This window comes from Halyomorpha halys, unplaced genomic scaffold (genome assembly GCF_000696795.3).
Source record: "Halyomorpha halys isolate HHAL.00 unplaced genomic scaffold, Hhal_1.1 Scaffold1361.1, whole genome shotgun sequence".
Classification (NCBI taxonomy): domain Eukaryota; kingdom Metazoa; phylum Arthropoda; class Insecta; order Hemiptera; family Pentatomidae; genus Halyomorpha; species Halyomorpha halys.
In genome coordinates this window covers 70,225-86,324 of record NW_027111888.1, presented here as the reverse complement: position 1 = coordinate 86,324, position 16,100 = coordinate 70,225, and the positions used below count along the sequence as shown (strand labels likewise).

The 16,100-nt window shown below is 30.3% G+C and overlaps 1 protein-coding gene across 1 annotated transcript in view; it reads left to right on the top strand.

The window, feature by feature from the left end:
• Positions 1–16,100, top strand: part of LOC106689433 (protein sax-3) — a gene marked incomplete at both ends in the record, with an annotated part of 18,544 nt that extends 2,444 nt beyond the window's left edge. The window contains 13 exon segments of the mRNA XM_014434392.3: positions 3,247–3,519; positions 5,233–5,438; positions 5,851–6,139; positions 6,785–7,035; positions 7,509–7,829; positions 8,826–9,051; positions 9,139–9,254; positions 9,372–9,592; positions 10,767–10,936; positions 12,469–12,791; positions 13,480–13,615; positions 13,723–13,901; positions 15,276–16,100. Of these exon segments, the coding sequence (XP_014289878.1) occupies positions 3,247–3,519; positions 5,233–5,438; positions 5,851–6,139; positions 6,785–7,035; positions 7,509–7,829; positions 8,826–9,051; positions 9,139–9,254; positions 9,372–9,592; positions 10,767–10,936; positions 12,469–12,791; positions 13,480–13,615; positions 13,723–13,901; positions 15,276–15,458 (2,894 nt within the window).

Sequence of the window (16,100 nt, the reverse complement as noted above, 5' to 3'; positions counted from 1 at the left end):
TAGCTAATTTTGCACAACTATGCTTACCATCCCAGTCAGCTTACTCTAAATATTCTTTCTTATCCAACTGAATCATGATCTTCATACAATCAACTCATCAATATTAAATGGCCTCAATTCAAAATTTATTAACCTATTCTAGGTTGTTATGGAGTTTATAATAGAAGGTTTGGTTTCTGGTTCGGGCTAGATCGGTTACATATGGAACATTAAGATCTTTATGGATGATTTTATTTGTGACAAAGTAAGGAGCATTGAGGATTTTGGACTGTAAGGATTGGATACGAGTGGAATTCGAAGGTTTAGTGCACCCCAAAGCTGAACTTCTTACAGTACAAAAGCTCAAGAGGAGAAAAAAGGGAGTATTTTACCCCAATTTTTGATTAGTTTAATGGAAACTATATTCAAAGTCGAAATTGATGAATCTGCCGAGTATAGATAGGGAGAATCAAAAATGGCTACTGTTAAAACTTTTTAAAAAAATAATTTTTATTCGGAGCTTAATACCTTTAAAACTACCAACACCGCTAGAAAACCTAAGAGAACGTTATTTAAAATAGAATAGTTATTTAAACTAAAACCTCTTCGAAGATAGTAAGTTAAATTATCTTTATTTTGTGTGCTGGCATGTTTATGTACGTATTATGGTTCCTGAGATGTATTTTTTAAAATCGAACATTTTATCCAAACAACTATAAATCAACATTTTGTAAATTTATTTTATCAAATATCATAAAAACTACTACTCCTACAAAGATAAACGTTATAAACTATTTTATAGTAAATTTAACTAGCTTTAATTTTAGTTCTGGCAGAGAGCTGTTTGTCGAATGATTCCTAAATTATATTTGTTCATAAATCAAACTTATAGTTCGAACAACTATAAATCAATTTATTTTAGCAAATATCATATATAGGTTACATATGGAACAGTAAGGAGTATCGAGGATTTTGGATTCTAATGATTAGATATGAGAGGAATTCAAAGGTTTAGTGGAGCCCCAAAGCTCAACTCCTTTCTTCTAGATAGGCGTTATTATAACCATATAGATCAGTCTTTTGTAGTGGATTGGAAGTTTAAACCATTTGTCCAGTAAGTATTATAATAGTCGGAATCGAAGTGCAGTTTCCTGTAATTTCTGTCTAAATATGTAAAACAAAAAATAGTTATGTACATTCATATTTTTGAATTTTTTCACACCACTCTTTCTGTAATCTGCACTTAATTTGCAGTAATTCGAACACCGCCTGTAGCAATGAGTTCGAATTACTGAGATTACACTTTGTTGAAATCAGTCTCATTACCCAATCAAGAGAAAAAACTCGTCAATTATTAAATAGAATCGATAATTGGAACGTAGGCAGAATTAAATTACGCAATTTATGCCAAGAGACGAGCTGAATAAGCAGTATTTGACATGATGAGAATCGGAACGAAATGGAAATAAAGTTTAGTTACGGGAGCTTTGACCCTCGAAGTACTGGCTATTAACAGATGAGCAGGCCTTTGAAAGAGTTGATAACCTTTTGGCCTGATGAGGTGATGATGATGATGGTGGCTGTATTTTAGTGCGAGCCGAGCGGATCAGTATGCACGCCATTATGCCAACTTGATCCAGTCCCGTCGTTTGTTCCTCCATGATCCATGATTTATGTTAGGGCCATTCTCCATGAGGACATCTCTCTTCATCATTTCCAGTGATATTTCCATTGAATCTCCATTTTTTCTCTCCCTTGCAAATAAATGTGCACGGAAAGATTAAAGTGGCTGTGATTATTATTGTGAGGTATTGATGTGTATTTTTCAATACTAATTCAAAAAATCTTATACAGAGCGCGCACCACACAACTTTCACTTCGCACACTGAAGCCAAAAATTTCAAATAATAAATTTTTATTTTTCTGTTGCTGTAAAAATGATCAAATTCTTTTATATCTAGTTCGTATTTATATATTTTTTATTACTGCTGATTTTTGAACCCCTTGACCTTCTATAAAATTTAAAGATTACTTTATCGCGGATAGTGTATTATTTTAATTTTATTTTTTGTTTTGTAGGAAACTGTATTAACCCTTATCGGTCTTAAGTCACTTCTCACATGACAACAGTACTTTGTTGCTGTGGTCGTAGGTCACGTGGGAGGTGACAAGGCGAAACTTGTCGAAACTCACTACGATTTTAAGTTCTTGGGCGAATTTGTTTTTGGGGCCCGGGTCTGATACAATTCTAAGTTTTTGAGAAAATTTATAATAAAAATGTTTTCCTGCCTATCGTTATTACGTTTGTTAAGGTTGATATGTTGCGACAGTTAGTCCATTGACATTATTTGTACTATTAACGCCAGAACCAGTGCGACATTATTGTCACGACAGTGAATGCTGTCGTGACTTAAGCTATCAAATAGTTACAGCATGGTAGTGGCTAACACTTTTGCCGCAGTAACGGAAACTGTACATGGTCCACCGTCAAGGCGTGTTCATGTGATAGTTAATGTGACAGTTGCTTCACTGATATCACAATCAGGACTGTAACAATCATACAGTTATAGTTAAAACCATTCTCCAAGAGCGTGTAAAATGGCTGTTATTTGTCGGGTAAAATGGGTATTTTCCAGGCACTGAGCGGGTTCAAAATTCAACGGTAAGAAAATTTTTATATATGTAAAATCGTTAACTATTTCAAATAAATAAAATTGAAGATACTTAGAGAAAGATTTTTGAAAATTCTATATTTAACTATTTTAATGAGGATAAGACCTAGCTGATATATAAGATAACTTGATTATACATTGATGTATTAAATTTAATCAAAAGAGTTCGATTATCAAAATAATCGAAAAAATTTGAAAAATCGATTCTAAAGCGTGACACTTCCGGTCAGTCGATTTCATCGAAAAAGTTGCTGTCTCATTCTGAGCATATATCCACCTTAAATAAGTAATTTCAGTTCCGTTTTTGAGCTTTGATAAGAGGAATTAAGGCTAAGAATCATTATGGTTATTTTGTTTTTGTTTTTAGCCCTGATGAAGGATTGAAATTCTGATCGAAACCATGACACTAATAAATAAGTTGTTACTTATGTGTGTTCTTCTCTGACCGCACCTCCAATCATCTTTCCATACATATATATTATCAACAGTCAACTATCCACCTAAGTCTTTTATAAACACTGCTTGTTATTTTATCAGTGAATCGAAAGTTGTTACAAAGCTAAGCATCTTTTATTAAGTGTATTTCTCATTTCAGTGAAACCTTACATAGTGGAGGGCCCTGAAGATGCCACAGCGATGGCTGGTACCAGTGTGGTATTCTCTTGCCGCGTTGAAGGAGACCCCCCGCCAGATGTGATGTGGAGGAGGACAGCTGGAGGGGGTCCGATGCCTCTATCCAGAGTCCACACTCTCGAGGATAAGAGTCTGAAATTGGAAACGGTCAGCCCAGAGGATGAAGGAGAGTATAGCTGTGTTGCTGACAACGGAGTTGGTACAGTTACTGCATCTGCAACTCTTACCGTTCACTGTAAGTAAATTTTATTAGTATTTAAATAATAATATATAAATCAATGGTCTTAGCTAACTTCTCAGATGTACAAATTTCTAAAATTGTCAAAATAATAAGTATAATGTCTAATTCAGGTTTACACAAATGTTTTAAGTGATCTTGTATAAATTAACGAATCTTTTATTAGATAATTTTGACTAATGACACCCATATATAATTAAAATTACAATGAATTAATAATTATTATTCTAGATTACTTCACCTCAACTATAATTTGAAAACAAGTCTGACATTTGACTTTCATGTGATCATCAGGAACACTGAACAAATCAGAAAAACAACAACATAAATCAATAGTATCACACTCTAAAAAAAATTAATAATTTACAAATGACTGTGTAATTTACACTTTATTATACTTACATCATATTTTAAGGTATATATGTCTAACATATCCCTATATACTTCAGTACATTTAAAAAGATGGATTGTGGATATCTGTATGTGGCAAGAGTTTATTTGGAAGCAATTTGTAATAAAATAGTTGGCACGGTCAATTTTTGGACTCAATTGAATTTTTTTTTAAAATCTGTTCTGTTTACAACAAAATATGAAGTAAGTGTAAATTACACATAATCCATTATAAACTATTACTTTTTTTTATGTTTATGTTTTTTGAATTCCTTCAGTGTTCCTGATGACATCTCAAGCCCTCATTCCCTCAACCCTTCTAGTTCAATCTTTTTCCTGTATCTCTTACATCTCCATTATCTCTCATAATATACAGAAATACTTTTGAATCTATTGGTCCTATCTTTCCTCTTGGTCTGATATCCCATAGTAAACTTTCCTAATTTTTTACCAACTCAAAAGATCCTGTAACCCATCTAATCAACTCCAATTTAGCTTATCAGATTTTTTTCTCTATTCCTAGCTGAAATGTATTTGATATCAGTGAAACAAAAAACTGCCTCAAAACCTTTATTTCCCAATATAAATCATTCATTTATTCATAAAACCCATCCACTTCCAAAATATCTAAGTTCACCTTGTACCTAAGTTCATCCCTTTAATTTTGACAAATCTACTATTCTCGTCACAGTCCCCAGTGATCAAAGATACCTTATTTCTGAATCTATCCACATAACTCTTGAACCGAATCCTGTTAACCATAAAGTTGATTAAGGCTGTATTTCCTTAACATATTGACATATCTTAAATATAATTAACTTTCTTCTACTAAATGTGGCTATTCCTACCCTAGTTCACCTTCTTTCTTTATATTCTTCCATTATTTTTTTTTTAACTGTTTCTTTGTCATATTTAATCTTTATTTTTTCTCTTCCTAGTTTTACTCCATATTGGGTATATTATATTCACTTTCATTATTGTTTTTTGTATCTTATATTTACTTTTACTTATAATTTTTTTTACTTTTTATTTCTTTTCTAAATTTTAAATGTTATCATCTCTTTGATAATTTTATTCTATTTTATATGATTCATGTTGATACTCTTATCTGATCATTTTATATTTAAGATTTTAAATACCTTTTCTTTTTCTTTATTATTTTATTGTATACAACAGTTTTAATATCTTTTTATTTTTTGCTTATAAATAAATTTTTATTCCAAAATATAAATTATTCACTTAAAACGCCTGGAAAGTTGACCATCAGTATCGGTGTTTTTCAAGTGACAAGTTTTCTTATAATAATCACTTGTTTTTCAGCACCCCCAGTAATCGTGACCCGACCGACAGATCAAGTGGTAGAAGCTAGTGATGATGCTGCCTTCGTCTGTGGAGTAGAAGGGAATCCACGTCCCTCAGTCTTCTGGTCGGTAGAAGGAAATCGAACTCTGCTCTATCCAGGGGAGTCAATGGGCCGTCTTTATGCATCTGTCACTCCGGATGGTCAATCTGTCTTAACGTTACAGGTTCGTCATTGCTTTATTATTATTATTTTATATTTTTGTATGGAATGGAAAAAAAAGATTTTTTTTCCCTATATCGGTTTCAATTTTCTATAAAAAAAAAAAAAAATTAGAACAAAAACAAACACCTTTATCTTTAGCATTATGATATCTGAATCTAAAATGTATATCTGTTTAGTTTTATAAAAGAATAAGAATAGCCCACTTCCTGTGGCATAGGGAAAAAAAAAAAAGTTTTTAAAAGAAGAGAAATTTCCAATTAAATATTCATCCTTTGAAAAATTGTAATAAATGAAACATTTTTAACATCATTATTTATTTATGTTCTTTAGTCGTATTTTTAATTTGCATTTATTATCCAATTTTAATTTAATTTTTTAGATAAATATACTAAATACAAAATTTTCCTTTCCAGGACGTAGTTAGAAATGATTCAGGACTTGTGGTGATTTGTTTTGGAGTGAACCAAGCTGGATCAGACACATGGAGAGCTAGGTTGGGCGTAACATCAGGTGAAGAGAATCCTCCTCCTGTTATTATTTATGGCCCAGCAAACCAAACTTTGCCGCTTAAGTCAGTTGCAGTTCTGACATGTAGAGCATCCGGGAACCCTGAACCTACAATTGCTTGGTACAAAGATGGAAACCTGATTCTTCCCGCCTCGAGAATCAATATTACCCAAGCTGGCTCGCTCAACATCAATGGTATTGTCTGTGGTTCATATTACAGTAGCATAACTTGCTTTATTAAGTTCATAATGTAATGAATAATCTGAAGATTTTTATAATTTATAAATCTGAATTGAGAATGAGAGAATGCCCACGTCATCACTTTAAATTAAATTACCATATGAAATATAAAAAAAAAAAAAAGAATCATATTAATTTATTAATAAGCTAACCTTAGTTTATGTCTAATTACCTATTTTAATACTCTTTACATTAAATTTTAAAACTTTTAATTACGGAACAACTTAACATTATTATCACATTCTAATCACAACAATATATGATTTCCTATCGTTTTATTGTTTCATAGCATAATTTGACTGAAATTAATGACTTGGGCAGAATAGCCTGCAAAATGTTTTTTAAATTATTGATGTGAGTTGTAAATTTGCATTTAAGGAATTTTATTTTATTAGTAATAATATTGTTTGTTTTAAATGAATGTATAATAAAAGCTGTTATTTAATTTATTGTCCTTGAGGATGGCTGAATTGCCTGAAATATTGAACTTCTAAAGATATAATAAAGAGTGTTTTGAGACTTAACTAGATACAAATTATTTTATTTTTAAAAAATCACTACGTTGACATATTGATATTATAATCAAAATTGTGATTCCAGATTTACAGAAATCAGACAGCGGTCAATATACTTGTGTGGCTTCTTCAAAAAGTGGAAAAGCAACATGGAGTGCTTATCTTCGCTTAGAGTCCCCAACAAATCCAAACATTGCTTTTTTCCGTTCTCCTGAGCCGTCAACGTTTCCTGGTCCTCCTTCCCGACCAGTGATTGTAGGAAGAACCCACAACAGTATTACAATATCCTGGACAAGAAATAATAAGATTGGCTCGTCCTCCCTCATTGGCTTCCAGGTATTTAATTTTAATAATTGAAATCTTAGATATTAGATTAACATGATCTTCTATAACAGTAATTGTAATTCTTTAAGTAACTAGTATATATATAAGGTTTTGTGAAAAAAAGTGGCCTTACACAGAATCTTGAAAACTAAAATATTGATTTTTTTCATATTGTGCATCCTATTGGTGTTTGATGCCTTTGCAAACCTAATTTTTAAGTACTCCAATAAGATAGAAGCACTTAGCATATCCAAACAATACTGTTTTAGTTGAAATGAGATGCAATTTTACAGGTTAAATCACTTTTCATTTATTACGGGAATTGACTTTGTTTCCAAATGTACTTAAATTGAATATATGTGTGTTTTAAAATCTTAAATAATTTTTTACTCAAACATTTTACAAGAGTACTTACAAGTTAAGTAGTTGACAATCAAAATATGTATTTTTTTTTAATGGCAATTTTCAACAATTTTTTTTTTTAGATTGAAATGTTCAGCCGAGGATCTGATGGAAGTAGCCCCAGCGGTGGTTGGGTTGTTGTTGCACGACGATCCCCCGGACCGACTTATACTCAACATCACTTAAGCCCTCATGTTTCATATACCTTCATCGTCAGATCGGAAAACTCACATGGAATGTCAGCCCCTAGTCAACCATCAGAAGCAGCTGTACCAAGTTTGGGTGCCGAGGAAGAAACTGATCAAATTATGAAAGAAGCAAGAAATGCTCTGAATGGAGGACATGTTGTTCGTTTAAGCCATATTCAACCTTTATCATCCACCTCTATCAAAATTGTTTGGGAGGTAAGATATTGTAAAATAAATTTAATTATAAAATCATGTAATTTTTAGCAGTAACATAAACTAAACCCTAACTGTAGTTGGCAGACTTATTTGACAATTTTGAGTAGTAACTATGCATAACTTTTATTAAAGTAATCAGAAATTGGGGTGAAATAACTGCCTTTTTTTCCACTAGGCTCTTGGACTAACATGTACCATTGTATGACTCACATCATATTTACTTATTTTATATATTTTTAATACATAAATATTAATAAATACATTTTTAAAAATTTTGGAAGTATCCTTCATTTTTTCTCAAAAATATTTAATCTTTTCATATTGTTTTCGGAAAGATTAAACAGTGTTTAATTATTTACATTTAAATCATCTTGAAAAAATATATATATTCTTTGAAAATGGATGTAACTGTTTTTAAACCCGACTTGATATCAGACCTTTTTACATTAATATTTATTTTAACAACTCAACTTGTCATCAGGGTTAGATATATGGTTTTCTGGAAAGTTTTAATGTTTTCATCAGAGGATTCATGTTGTAAGTGTTTGGTAGAAGTTATTGTAATATTCTTTGGCAGTTTCTAAGATTGTTGGACTTTTTAAGCACTGTAATATAGAATGGTGCGTCCACTACTTTGTGCAATAATTTCTACAGAAAAGACTTTATTCTTTGTTAATTGTAGGTTCTGGCTAAGAGAACTAACTATTCCACATTTCTATCCCTTACCCTCGATGTGGTTTAAAGTAAACTTTATAGAGAGTTAGTAAAATATAATTTGGAATGTCGTTGGATAAATTGGATAAAAAAATAAATAAACAAAGTTTCCAAAAATCTATCATGTTCTTACAGTTTTTTTAGTTGCATAATAGTAACTGGGATTTCTTTACTGATAAGATTTTAAGAAAAAATTTGGTTGAATGAAATTTCAAATATAGCACTGAAAATTTTGTTAATTTTTCTTAAAATTCATTACTGACAATTTTTTTTTTATTACAGATAATGAATTCTGAATTTGTGGAAGGATTTTATATCTATTCTCGAGGCCTAGATGCCCCTGCACGAAGTACAAATATGTTGACCGTTCTGCATGCTGGAGAAGCTTCAGGTTTTCTTGTTACGGGCCTAGCAAAATTCACTCGTTATCAGTTCTTCCTTGTTCCTTTTTATAAAACCCTAGATGGAAGGCCTTCTAATTCAAGAACTGCACGGACACTTGAAGATGGTAATTGTAGTTTTTTATTAATGCCTAGATATTTATAAATATAGAGCCAATTTTCATTGTATTATTATTCAATTTGTAATTTTTTAGTACCATCAGAACCACCAACTGGGTTAGAAGCTGTCCTCTTCAACACAAGCTCTGTATATTTAAAATGGAAACCACCTCCTCAGGCAGCCCATAATGGAATACTTCGCACATATCAGGTGAGATTGTTGTTAATTCAATTTTTAGCTTATAATTAATCAACTATGCTATTATTTCATTATTATTCTATCTTAAATTTTATGTTCCTACAATTTTATAAAAACTATTGTTCATAGGTCGTTGTCAAGTCTGGAAGTGGATCAAATGGAACATTGTTGAATAATGTGACTGTCAATGCTGGAACACCCTCTCTATTGCTTACTAATCTAAGTTCCGGGATCGTATACACAGTTGAGGTTGCAGCTGCCACTAGGGCTGGTCTCGGTCCTTACACCAGCCCGGCTAATTTAAGGCTAGACCCTGCTTCAAGACAAGTTTACCGAGATAACCAGCATAGGTACTAGGGCTTAGTACATATTTAACTATATATCTTGGTGATATAGATATTAGAGAGAACAGATATTACAGTTGAACATGTTAAAAAGTTCAAGTAATTGTTTTGGTAAAAAAAAGTTATGAACAAAATTAAACATTTTTGACACAGCTCAAAAAGTAGACATGTTTCATGGTTATTATATACCAATCAATTTGCCTCTTTCTAAAGAAAAAATATTACTGATTTTTTATTCACTAAAAATAAAAAAACATAATGACGACTTCAGTAAAGTACATCAACAATTTTTTTTCAGGAAAAAAGCAAATCATGTTTATTTTTAGCATTGTCATAAATAAAAGGCCAATGAAAGATGAAAATTTTGAGGCACAAAATTTTCTTTTCCCATTTTTTCGTAAATTTGTATTTAATGGTTTTTCGAGATGGTAAAAATGAATATCAATTTTATTTCACTCCTAAAAAATGTTTTACCACACTTTGATAGATCAGTCTGTCTGAATTGTTTCAATACAGTACTAATATTGGAGCACAATGAAGGTTATTATATAAAAACTATTCATATTTGATGTAGTATATATATAAGAATATCATAAATAATCAAATTGTCTAACAGAATAAGAAAAAATCAACTAAATCAGACCAGTATTAACGATTATATAATGAAGTTAGCTGTTACCATTTAAATAACTATAGTTACCATCTTATTACTTCATCTATATATTAATTGATATCAAAGTTCCAATAGTCTTTAATTATGTATATTCATCCTCAAATATACCAATAGCAAAGCATTACCGGGTCTGCTAATAACAACATAAACAAATTAAAGTGGTTTAAAGTTTTTAAAAAATTTAAATGTTCCTTAAGATGAACACTAGGTATTTCGGTCCATATCCTGAGAAAGACCTAACCGGTCTTACTAAATATAAACTGGGTTCTCCGGTGCTTTCCCTAAACCCATGGCTAGGTTGATGCCGTTACACTTCTAGGCTGTTGCCTTAGATTGGAAAGTACTTGTATTATTATTATTATTATTATTATTATATTCTTTTTAAAACAAATATTGTCAAGTTTTTTTTATATTGTAATTTGATTTTTATAATTTATAATTTTATTCCACATTAATTAAAAATAGATCAGAAAATTTTCTTGACTTTAATAATGCTTAATTTTTTAGACAACCTATCGGCCAACAACCTGGTATTGGTCCAGGACCGAGTGACTTTCTAACCGAGACTTGGTTCATGGCTCTCCTTGGCAGTATGGTTGCAGTTATGTTCTTACTTTTTGGTGCCATGCTCCTTGTTAGAAGAAGGCAGCTTCTCTCAAAGAAATCCACTCTTCCAGGTATGGTAGATAAAATTGTGAGCAATAGAAATGTCCTCAATAATTATTTTTAAAAGTGTATATTTTCTTATAATTTTTTAAATATTTAAACCCAAAAATAGAGAAGGTTGATTAAAAGATAACTTTATGATTTTAAAACAAATTAAAATTTTGATAGTCCAATAATTGTTAGCTCAAAGCGTTTGGTGAACCAAGAAGCTCGTGACATATAAGTAAGGAACATTTTGACCATTCAAAATTATAAAAGTGGTTGATCAGAAGGGTTGGGCCTGTTTTTCAGCCACAAGTTTGTTGATCGCCAATAAACAACTCATATAATATTTGTTATATGTTATATAATATATTTACTTATATACTAACATATAACTATTTTATTATAAGAAATGATTTATTTTGCCCCATATTATATTGATTTGCTACATGACATTGCATATTAATAATCTGTTATTAGAAATAATATAAATACAATTTTTTTCCTCCTTTTTTTTTTTATTTTTGGTTCATTATGACTATATAACATTATACAACCTTATTATTATTCCTAAGTTATATTAATCTTGTTTGTTCAAACCATGTCCACTCTCGCTCATCTCAAATTTCTCTCCTGCAGTAATCCATCAGAAACTTATTCAACTTATTATATAAGTTTTATGTAAATTTAAATACTAATCAAACGTTAAAACTTATAGAACAAAACATAAATAAAGAAAAACTAAGTAATGAATAAATAAAAATATAGACATAGTAAAAATAGTAATAAATTAAATAAAATATTGATATGTTAAATACAAACAAACAATTTAAAAAAATAAATAGGTTAAAACAAATCTAGTTTGCATTATTTCAACATAAATATTTTATTTTGTATTTTCCAAATGGATTCTCATTTGTCAGAATGAATATTTGATGATTCGACATCTTGTCCTATATTTTTCAGGTTATCATAATTGAAATGAGGTAGAATGTAGAAATGAGGTCGTTATTTGTGTAAAATATTTATATTTGAAAACTTCATGCACAGAACAATATTTATTTCCAAAATTGACAGTGTAAATACTGATAAAGGAAATTATTCCTATTAAGTCAAGCATGCAAAAGCATGCGTCTTATTCCTCTTAAAAATTGGTTTGAAAAATAACTATTAGGGGAAATAAAATGTTATGTATATAAGGAAGAAAAATAGGCAATGGCTACTAATTAATGAATTCTCAACAGTTAGGACTTTGAAATGAATAGTAATAGTTATCTGATAACTCACTCATTTAAAAACAACAACTTAATTTTTTAGTAATCATCAACATTTGTTTTTACATTACCTGTTTTTCCTCCATGGTTTTCATTCAGAGTACGCTCCATTAAGTCACATGTTACATTTTAATCCTGAATTACCAATTGTCAAAAGAGGTTGGTCGAAAGATAACAATGATGATTAATAATCTTAAATATACATTGGAATGAGTTTGTTATAAATGAAAAATATCTATATTTGGATAGCTTACAATGAGTATTTAAATAAAACAATTTTATTCCAGATTCTCGTAGCAACGGAGGAATTCTTGCCACACCGTTGAGCCTAAAAGCAGCTGTTGGCTTGCCACACCCCACAGCGATGGTCCCGCATCCCCACGACTCCACTTTATGGATCGAACCCAACAGAGCTGCTTCATGGCGTCATTCTGAACTCAGTGATAAAGAACCTCAGATTTTAGAGCCCGCTGATTATGCTGAAGTCGACCCAGTCCACAGCGTCTCCACTTTTCAAGGCAAAAGAGAGGATACTTCACCAGCACCTTACGCCACCACAACACTTATTCCAAAGTATCCTCATAATGTTAGGACTCCAAATGGAAGACAGGTATGCATCGGTCAAGGCATATTATAGACAATTTGAAAATAATTAGTTACAGTTAAAATAAAAATATTAATCTCTGGTACAATAAGAAATATACTTCCTGCCGCACATTATCATTTAATAACACCCTACTTATTCTAGGGCTACATCTGGACAAACATCTCACTAGGAATTCTCATACAAGACTGAAAATACAGGAAACTGTTCATAAAATCCAACTATTACAACACTTACTAATTACAAAAGACTCATTTATATGACTATAATAAGGCCTACTGAATTAAAAACCAATCACACTGGAAAAATAAATACTCTAACAAGATTCAACGCCATCAAACTTAAATATATTTAATAATAAAAAAAAGAGATGGACTTTAGAGTAAATGTTTTTCTTTATTTTTTATAACCATCATAACATTTTAGTTGAAAATACAAATTTTTTTTTGATTTGTCATTAAATTTCATATATTTTTAAAGAATAAAATAACCATAGTACCATGGTTATTCTTATGGTTAACCATAGAACTTATGCCCTTTCTTAAATAAATGATTCAAATATTTGATTGATTGGTTAATATTTTCTTACATTAAGATTTAAAAATTGGAAAATTTCTTCAAATAAATTGTAGATTTCTTTAATAAATATCAATTATAGCAAAGATGATTTTCCATATATTTGTACTATTTACAGGGCTGGGTTCAGATCTGCCCCCAAAATGAAAAAGAAGAAGATTGCCTATATCCGAGCCATAATGGATTCTACAATAGCAATATATATTCTGACACTTATGTTTTTGAAAAGAATAATGATTATGCCCAGGAAAAAGGTGCGTTATTTTAAAAGCGAAAATAAAATAAATATAACTGATATTAGTACAATGACACAAGTGATACCAGATAATTATAAAAATTTAATAATCAATTTTATTTCTAGGTGGTAGCGTTGGAAAACAATCACCTCTTATAATTAGCCAATGTGGAAGAATGTCTGTTTCCAAATTGGGGTGTTGCGATCAAGATCAATTTAATATTGACAATTTAAGCAGTTCTCTCGGCAATCACACTAATACTTTGAGGCATCAGCATAAAAATTTTCAGCTTTCCAGGCCACAGGTAACATATAAAACTTAATATATTTTAATAAGATTTTAAAGCTCCTAGAAGAGTATAAAAACACTTAGGATCTTAAGTTTTAAAATAAACTCACAATTTCTGTTGATTGAAGGTTGGCAAGTCCAGAGAATATTTAATATTATCTCGAATAAGTTTAAATAATTAATTAAAGAACAAGATTTGTTTACAAGGAATATTTTACCAAATAAATTGGTACTTCTTGTTCGTTGATTTCAAGGAAAAAGTTGCTATAACTTCATAGACATATCACCTAGCTCAAATACGCTACAACATAGTTTGTTCATACAACTTTTTGTTTTAGTGCTTGCCTATTCATATACACATACAGAAACACACATACAAATCATTTTGCAAGACTTGGTTATTTGTACTCATGGGGTCTTAAAATGTGTATTTTCATTGAAAACTTACATTAAAAATTTTGCATGATCGCAATACCTTACATATTCTTTACATTTCCTTACATATTCCATTCTAAGGTAAATGAAATTAAATAAAATTATTTGATAAAATCATCTATCTTTCTCTAGTGGTTATGTATTAGAATCTTAATACCATTAATAGTTAACCTATGATGAGATTGATCAAAACATTGGATTCATATAAATTCAATCGATAATGGCTACATGCCATGATTTTTGTTTAAAACTAAAACTTTGATATGTTATATAAAAATAACTTGATATTATTGGTGACTTTAAAATAAATAAAATAACATGACTATAAATGTAATTTTTTTTTTCTTGCCATCTTCATAATTTTAATATTACTATATTCTGATATCTTTTTTATCTTCTTCTATCTTACTTCTTCTTATTGTATTCTTATTTTCTTGTTACACTGTTTTTATTTTTTATTCATTATGGTTTATTGTTATGTTGTTTTGTACTTAGCCCTGATGAAGGCTTTAATTCTGGCTGAAATATTGGCACTTATAAAATAAGTTCTTCTTATTTGTGTTCTTCACTGAACACAAATAAGTATGGGAGCCCTGGTGGTCAAAGTGTTAAGCATCAGTTATCTCCCTATATAAATTCTTTGTGTTCATCAACATATTTTAAAGTAATCTCAAAGTTTTTATTGAAAGGTTAGGAAAAGATTGCAATTGAATTAACATTCACAGAAACATTTTCATGTATTCAATGTGTCCAGGAGTTAGTCAGAATTGTAAGAGTATATTATGTGTTTAAAATTTTTAGTCTTACTTCACTTTGTTACAACTATCTTGATTTAAGAGTACCTACTTTAATATATTTCTAGCACTATTCTAATGAATATTTTAAGTTTTCAATAATTATGAAAAAAATCTCTTAATTAAATAAAATAGAAATTTATTTTATTTTCCTGCCATAGATCGTCAAACAGAATGGTGGAAGAATCATTAACAACAAAGCTGAAATAGTGACAAGGCCGTGGAGGACCCAGGCCAATCCCGTTCACACGCTGTCTACCTTCACTCCTCCGCCTCCTGCCTACAACCAATATCAGCCTTTGTACCACAACTCCTCTCGTAGCGAACCATCTACTAATTCATGATCTAGTCTCCTCTCCGGTCACATATACAAGACTGATTATATTTATAATGAAATAATTTAGGTTGTTAATTAATTGATATTAGGAAATAAAGATAAAAAGAGGTTAAGCCTGCATTGTCTGCTAGTGACTCATATCAATAATATGTTGTAATAAAAAAAGAAATCATCACATTGTAGAATTGAAGCAACTTGCCCCTCACTGTTACAATATTACTATAATTTCTTGTTTTTTTCTGACTTATACAGTAGACTACTTCTTATCTCTCTTCGTGAGGACTTGGAATTAGTCAGTCTATGTGAAAATTCAGAAAAATATACTTGTACATGTAATATTGTTGTCTTTCTGTAAAAAATAAAAAAACAAAATGGTGTTTAAATGCAACATGCATTTATTTTTTAAGTGTTTTTTTTTTTTTTGTTTCTTGAACTAGCAGATAGGCTGAATAGTCCTATGAGAAGAAAGCTCATAAGATGGAGTCTACTGAATATAATTATCTATATGTTAAAGGCCAATCGTAGTATCTGGCATGTTGTAATGTAAACAACATTTCTTGATACAGCATCACTTCAAGATATTAATAATAATTTACATTTTATTCCTATTACATTTACATATCCTCATTTAAGATTGATTCTTTTTGTT